General features: G+C 39.2%; 1 protein-coding gene across 1 annotated transcript; it reads right to left on the reverse strand.

The window, feature by feature from the left end:
• Positions 1 to 661: 661 nt before the first annotated feature.
• LOC308663045 (vomeronasal type-2 receptor 26-like) lies at positions 662 to 6917 on the reverse strand (the record flags this gene model as incomplete). The annotated part of the gene is made up of 4 exons (XM_081319187.1): positions 662 to 1560; positions 1875 to 2001; positions 3022 to 3249; positions 6756 to 6917. The coding sequence occupies 4 exons, from the start codon at positions 6915 to 6917 to the stop codon at positions 662 to 664; spliced, it is 1416 nt and encodes a 471-aa protein (XP_081175313.1).
• Between the last annotated feature and the right edge of the window lie 1178 nt (positions 6918 to 8095).

Raw genomic sequence — 8095 nt, forward strand, 5'->3', positions numbered from 1 at the left:
CCTTCAAGGTTCCTTCCAACATTATTATTATTATTATTATTATTATTATTATTATTATTATTATTATTATTATTATTATTATCATCATCATCATCATCATCATCATCATCATCATCATCATCATCATCATCATCATCTATGACCTGGATGACTCAGAATCTCCACAGACACCAAAGCATGATATTCTACCTTGATTTTATTCTATGTGCCTTTTTGTCCCTACTTGTTGCTGCTTATCTGCTTATTGTCATATCTTGTAACTTCCTATATAATTTTAAGAATGTATTGCTACATTTCCTCTATTTCAAACTGACACATTATATAATTACATTCTTCTAAGTTATCACTCCCTCCCAAAAGGGGGATATATTGTTTCTTAGTGGGTGATCCATCGGAGTTGGTAAACAAAACCAAAAATCCAAGACAAAACCAATGCTTAATAATATGTTGTCCTATGACTGCTACATTATACTGTATTGAAGTGGATATGTACAGGGAAATTTACTTTAAGATTCTAATAATAAAAAACAAAATATCTTAACCTGGAATGGTTTTATATGAGAATGAAATAGACACACTTTCTATAACAACAATTTTTAGAATAAAGAATGGGTATAGTGATGACATTTGGAGAAAGAAAGAGTAAGAACCAGTTCTTGGCTTATGCTTTAATAATTAGCTGTGCCTTTGTATTCAGATCTGATCTTAATAAGATAATGTAGCACTTGGGGATGAAGATGCAGCCCAACAGGCCCGCACTGGAAGCCAAGATGGAGAAGATCTGCACAGCCACCATGTACTTCCCCTTGGTGCTCAAGTAGGTGGGTACAAAGGATATCCAGACAGTGCAAAAAACCAGCATGCTGAAGGTGATCAGCTTGGCTTCATTGAAGGCCCCAGGCAGATTCCGGGCCAGAAAAGCTACTGTGAAGCAGATGGCAGCGAGGAAACCCATGTAGCCAAGAGCAACATAAAACATGGCAAGAAATCCTTCGTTACATTGAAGTACAATATCTCCTGGTTGGGAGTGCATGTCAGAATCAGGAAATGGAGGGGAGACCACCAGCCAGATGCTGCAGATGACCACTTGGACAGTGGAAGAGCAAAGAATGATATAGTTGGCCAACCGCTTCCCCAGCCATCTCCTCACCCTGTTTCCTGGCTTTGTGGCCAGGAAGGCTAGCACAACTGTGATAGTTTTGGCCAAGACAGAAGAGATGGCAACTGAGAAGTTTATACTAAAGGCTGCTTGTCGGAGAAGGCAGGTAGCTCCCCTTGGCTGTCCAATGAAGAGGAATGAGGTCAAGTAGGAAAGTAGAAGGGACAACAAGATGATGTAGGAAAGATCCTGGTTGTTTGCTTTGACTATGGCAGTTTCTCTGTATTTAACAAAGATTACTAAAACAAGGACAGTAGTTAAGGTCAAAAGGAGTGCAAGAGAAGCCAAGACGATCCCCAGATTATCATTGTAGGCCAGATAAGTTATTATTTTAGGAAGACATTTATCTCGCTCTTTATTTGAATTTTGATCTTCTGGACATTTGGTGCAATAATTTGCATCTGCAGAGAAGAAAAGTAGCACCTATCTTTAGCCACTACTGTATTATTTTTCATGACAATAGTTAAGTTAAATCAAACTAAGGGAAACTTTTATAGACTGTGAAGGGATATCTTTCTGCTTTTAAGTAGCAGTGGATGTCTGAAGTTAATGCTCATGATTATGTTCAGGTCAGCCAGTTCATCATCTCCAATCTTTCTTCCTATTGCATTGATTTTTAAGATGCATGATTTACTTTAGATGTATAATTTATTTTGGAAACAGACTAAGAAACTATTAATCTTTTTGATGACTGACTGCTTTGCTCTGGACTTACCTTCCTGAGAGGAGAAGGTCCCCTCTGCACAGGGAACACAATCATAGCAGCAAACGGGCTTCCCTTCCTGACCCACTTTGAAAAATCCAGGTGCACAACTTTCCACACACCTGGAGGGAGGCAGACTCTGTGCAGAAAAATAGAGAACATAAAGGAATATATCATCATGATCATCATCATGATCATTGTCATGATCATCATCACGATCAACTTAGTTGTTGTCTATCCACTGCAGGATGAAAGGACTATATATTAGAGTTGATCTTAAAAAAAAAGAAATTGTAAGGCAGAGTTGACAAGGTCCTTAATGAGCAGCTTAAATCCAGGACAAAGCTTATTTAATTTAACCCAGGTCATTTAACTGAAGGACACAAATATCCTTTTTGTGAGATCAAAGGGATGGAGTCTAGGAGATTTTCTTCTTTTTCATTTGTAGATTTTGGAATAGTTTTCAATGGGAGATTATCTTTGTCTTGACTCTGTTGGCCTTTGAGAGAAATGGTAAAATGGAGCTTTTTCTGATATCCTTCTAAACAAGCAGCATAATATTTCAGGGGTTAGTGTCTTGTGCATGTTTTAGTTTTGAAAAGCACAAGATATGTGATTATAGTGGCCTACAATCAAATACACAAGCAGAGCAACAACAGCAACAAAATTAAATAATCTATCTCTTCCTGTGAATCTTCTGCCTCAATTTTTGCTATTTTTGCTATTGTTCATTTGTATTTGGTAGGAATTAAGACTGGTAGCTTCCCTGTCCACTTCTGTAAAATATGACAACTATGGAAAGTATTATACAGATTAAAAGAAAGGCATTGTTTGAACTCCTGAATCAACTGAAGAAGGAGAAACATGCAGTGGTGGGATTCAGCCAGTTTGCACCAGTTCAGCAGAATCGGTAGCTAATTTTTTGTTGTCCAGGCCCAGAATGAACTTCTGGAAGTGGCATCCACACAGAGAACCAGTTGTTCACATATTTGAATCCCACCACTGGAAACATGGAAGGTTGTGGCTTCTAAGACATTCTCTGCGATTACACTGAATCCTTGCAGACCTTCTCAAAATTTGAAGAAGTTGAATGAGAATGTGTTAAAGTATGATAAAACTGAAGTGGAGTAATAGAATTGTAATTAATAATCGCCCCTACATTCTTAAACAATTGTGTCCTCATAATCATTTCCTGGTCAATGACAAACTTGGCATCCTGGGATGTGTGTCTTGCAAAGCTCCCAAATTTCACTCTGATCACAGACTTGTTAGGGAACCGAAACCACTTCACGATGTCAAAGTCAGCTACCAGCTCTCCATTTTGGCCCAGATACACCCCATCCATGGAATGGTTGTAGAACTGGGGATCTTGTAGGGAAGGATGAAACTGGAATAAAAAAACATCCATGGTGATGCAGTGGTTAGAATGCAGGCTAATTCGACTCACTGCCAGGAGTTCGATCATCACCAATAAAAACTTGACTCAGCCTTCCATTCTTCTGCGGTTGGTAAAATTAGGACCCAGATTGTTGGGGGCAATATGCTGACTCTGTAAACCATTTAGAGAGGGATGTAAAGCACCGTGAGGCGGCATATACAGTAAGTCTAAGTGCTATTGCTATTGCTATTCACATGAACGAAACTCTACAGCCTTTTAAAAAGAACTAACATTTTATTCTATGCAATCCTGCCATTTTGGTGGAGAGGATGTGGGAGAATGGAGGAAGAGAGGAGTCACTGGAGACAAAAGAAATGCCCAGTTAGAAACCAGTTATAGGGCTGCCTAACTGGGAAAGACTGGTTAGGAGGGTGGAAAACTCCAAGTGAGGCTTCCAGATTTATTAGATAGCATCACCACCAAATGGATTCATAGCTGGCTGACAGGCCGTACTCAGCGTGTGGTCCTCAATGGAACTGCATCTACATGGAAGGAAGTGTGTAGTGGGGTGCCCCAGGGCTCTGTTCTGGGCCCAGTGCTCTTCAACATCTTCATCAACGATTTGGATGAGGGGATAGATGGGGAACTCATCAAATTTGCAGATGACACCAAGCTGGCAGGAATAGCCAATACTCCAGAAGATAGGCTTAAGATACAGAAGGATCTGGACAGACTCGAACACTGGGCACTATCTAACAAAATGAAATTCAATGGTGAAAAAAGTAAGGTTCTACATTTAGGCAGGAAAAATCAAATGCACAGGTATAGTATAGGTGGTACCTTGCTCGATAGTAGTAACTGTGAGAGGGATCTCGGAGTCTTAGTAGACAATCACTTCAATATGAGCCAGCAGTGTGCTGCAGCTGCCAAAAAAGCCAACACAGTGCTAGGCTGCATTAACAGAGGGATAGAATCAAGATCAAGTGAAGTACTAATACCACTTTACAATGCTTTGGTAAGGCCACACCTGGAATACTGCATCCAGTTTTGGTCACCACGATGTAAAAAAGATGTCGAGACTCTAGAAAGGTTACAGAGAAGAGCAACAAAGATGATTAGGGGGCTGGAGGCTAAAACATATAGGGAACGGTTGCTGGAATTGGGTATGTGTAGTTTAATGAAGAGAAGGGTGAGGGGTGACATGATAGCAGTGTTCCAATATCTCAGGGGCTACCACAAAGAAGAGGGAGTCAAGCTATTCTCCAAAGCACCTGAAAGCAGGACAAGAAGCAACGGATGGAAACTAGTCAAGGAGAGAAGCAACCTAGAACTAAGGAGGAACTTCCTGACAGTCAGAACAATTAACCAGTGGAACAACCTGCCTCCAGAGGTGGTGAATGCTCCAACACTGGAGGTTTTTAAGAAGAAACTGGACAGCCATTTGCCTGAAATGGTATAAGGTTTCCTGCCTGAGCAGGGGGTTGGACTAGATGACCTCCAAGGTCCCTTCCAACTTTATTATTATTATTATTATTATTATTATTATTATTATTATTATTATTATTATTATTATTATTATTATTATTATTATTATTATTATTATTATTCAGTGGAGAAGATCCTCTCATCTGGATGAAAGGATGGTACCTTTCTGCAGAGAAGAAGCAGGGAATAGGTCATTCTCCAGAAACACAAGAGTCCCATCAAAAATACCAACTGTTACTACAACGCCTGCAAGAATGAGGGTAGAACAACTGAGACTTTGGAAGGTTGACTATCATAAGATTCCAGATGCAGCAGAATCTAAATCACAATGAAGAAAAGAACTAGGAGTGACAAGATATTGGAGGTGATGTCACAGAGAGGAAGGCAGTCAACCTATTCTCTAAAGTACCTGAGGTCAGTTGCTTCTGATGGAAAGTTATCTAGGAGAGATCCAACGTAGAACTAAGGAGAAATTTCCTAACAAAGGAGAACAATTAACCGGTATAATGACTTGCCTCCAAAAGTTCTGGGTGCTCTGTTATTGGAGGTTATTACAAAGAAATTGGACAGCCATTTGTCTGACATGATATATAGGGTCTTCTGCTTAAGCAGAGGGTTGAACTAGAAGACCTCTAAGCAGTGCTTTTTTTGTAAAAGGAAAAGGTGCCGGAACTCACACATGTCATACAACCCGCCTTGCCTACCCTACAAGATTCCATCCAAAAAAGGTGCCGGAACTCCGTTCTGAGCGTTCTATGAGAAAAAAAGCCCTGCCTCTAAGGTTCCTTTCAACTCTATTATTCTGTTTTTTGAATAACATTTTCCAATTGTCTTTTACTATCCTAGCCTTTCCCCTCCCCTCCATTCACCTATCATACAAACAGCATATTTAAGGTAGACAAGTCTTCTCCTTGATGCATCATGCTTAGGAGTATCTTATGAAAAGAATCCGACTTGTCCATGTGTTAAATTTCTCCTTAAAACCATTTATAAATAATATAGCTGGAAGTGTCTTCAGCAGATGGAAAAGGAAATACCTGCCAAGGTTGTAGCCTTCTTACTTCCAAGGCCTTTCCACCTTCCTTCAGTTTCCTCCTCTTCCCTCTGGAGATAAAGGCCAAACTTAAGGCTCGCGTCATAGCCCAAATGGAGTTGTATACGTGATGGCTGTCAAGAGACAGGGTGCCTTCAATCTCCTCCTGTGGTAGACCTTCCATGTTTTCATTCTCTTTGCATCTCAACCAACTTTTAATGGCGACGGCAAGCTTTTTAAATGAACAGGGAAAAACTTTGTTGCCAAACTCATAGATTGAAGAAAATAAGAGATGAAAGCTGTCCTGTTTTATCTGTTTCTTTGCCTGGATGGAGATAGTGAAAATACTGTGAACATGTTGGAAAATTGGAATCTGGAGATTATATGTGAGATCCCCCATAGCTGTTACAATCCATATTTTTCCTATGGTAGGTTTTATTAACAACTCCAAAATTTGGTCAACAAATGCCATTCCGTAGAAATAGTGAGTTTGCCATGTAACATCTGCATAGTAAATAAATACGTTGATTTGTTTCCATTTGTGATAGAAATCACTGGAAAAACTATATTGATTGGTATTGATTCCTGATAGGCTTTGTGAGAAAAGAACACAAATGCCACTTTGGGTGAGTAAAGGTCTTAGCATTTTCAAGAATGTTTCTCCATTGTCTGATTCTGGAGCAACGAGAGCAACTGAGGTCCATCTGAAATACTGGATCATTTTAACAATCCCTGTGTATTGGATTCCTTCCTTTGGGAGCATCCGATAGAAAAAAGGAAACTGGGTTTTATCATCCAGATCATTTGAAACAAAAGCATAAGAGATCTGCAGGAAATGGAAGGAATTGACAACGATCTGTAAAATGATTGTGTGCACTAAACTATATAATTTTAAAATGATGGCCACTATGCAGAAGTTTCATCTTTTATAAGGAGCACACTTTTGTAATATATGAGTAACTTGAACCACAATGATAGTGCAAACCTCCACACTTACTTGTGGTATTTTGTAGATGCTGACCATGGTTGCAATATGTTGGGAGAGGTCAGAATTGGTCCCTTCAAGGACAGCCAGGAGATTTTTCTGTCTTCCACATTTGTAATTTGGAACGTTTGCCTCCCCACCAGAAAGCAGATCCAGCAAGGCTTCAGCATTCATCTCGGCATTGATATGATTGTCATGGATGTTGTAGCCCAGAGTGATGTTGGGTAGGATTAGAAGATTCCTGTTGATCTCACGGACGGCGATCAAGAAGGACAAAAAGTACCAGATATGTAGATTTTGATGCCTGAAAAATAGATCTAGTCACAACTTTTCATTTTCTTCTACTTTCTCTGACATCCAGAGGGAGAAGTAGCAAATTTAATTCAGGAAGAAAAATATAGGTAGTCCTTGACTTACAACTATTAGTTTAGTGACTGTTTGAAGTTACAATGACACTGAAAAAGTGACTCATGGTCCTTTTCTACACTTATAACTGTTGCAGCATCCCCATGGTCATGTGATAAAATTCAGATACTTCGAAACTGGTTCAAATTTATGACGATTTAGTGTTCTGTAGTCATATAATCACTTTTTGTAACCTTCTGACAAGCAAAGTCAATGATGAAACCAGATTCACTTAACAACCATGTTACTAACTTTAGAATTGCTATGATTAACTTAATAACTGTGGCAGGAAAGGTCATAAAATGGGGAACAAATCTCACGTAACAATTGTCTTGCTTAGCAATATAAATTGAACTACCTGTATGGTAGGCCTGAATGATATTAGATGGTACTTATGATTGGTAGAAAGGCTACAGACTGTGATACATCTGTCAAAAGGAAGTGATAGGACATTTAATTCACAAACACCAGGTGGCAGCCAAAGGCCATGATCCCAAATCCTTAATCTCCCCACACCAATACCAAACAACACTAGTTTGACTGGAACAACATTAAAATCATCACCCACGCTGCCACCCACCACGTTCATGAGTTCATCGAAGCCTGGCACTCTACAGCAATACAAAGGAGAGAAGCAACCTAGAACTAAGGAGAAACTTCCTGACAGTTAGAACAATTAACCAGTGGAACAACCTGCCTCCAGAGGTGGTGAATGCTCCAACACTGGAGGTTTTTAAGAAGAGACTGGACAGCCATTTGCCTGAAATGGTATAGGGTTTCCTGCCTGAGCAGGCGGTTGGACTAGATGACCTCCAAGGTCCCTTCCAACTTTATATTATTATTATTATTATTATTATTATTATTATTATTATTATTATTATTATTATTATTATTATTATTATTATTATTATTATTATTATTATTATCCTACTTACCCCTGAGAAACC

This window comes from Vipera berus (assembly GCF_964194415.1).
Source record: "Vipera berus genome assembly, chromosome: 2".
In the NCBI taxonomy this organism is placed as follows: Eukaryota; Metazoa; Chordata; class Lepidosauria; order Squamata; family Viperidae; genus Vipera; species Vipera berus.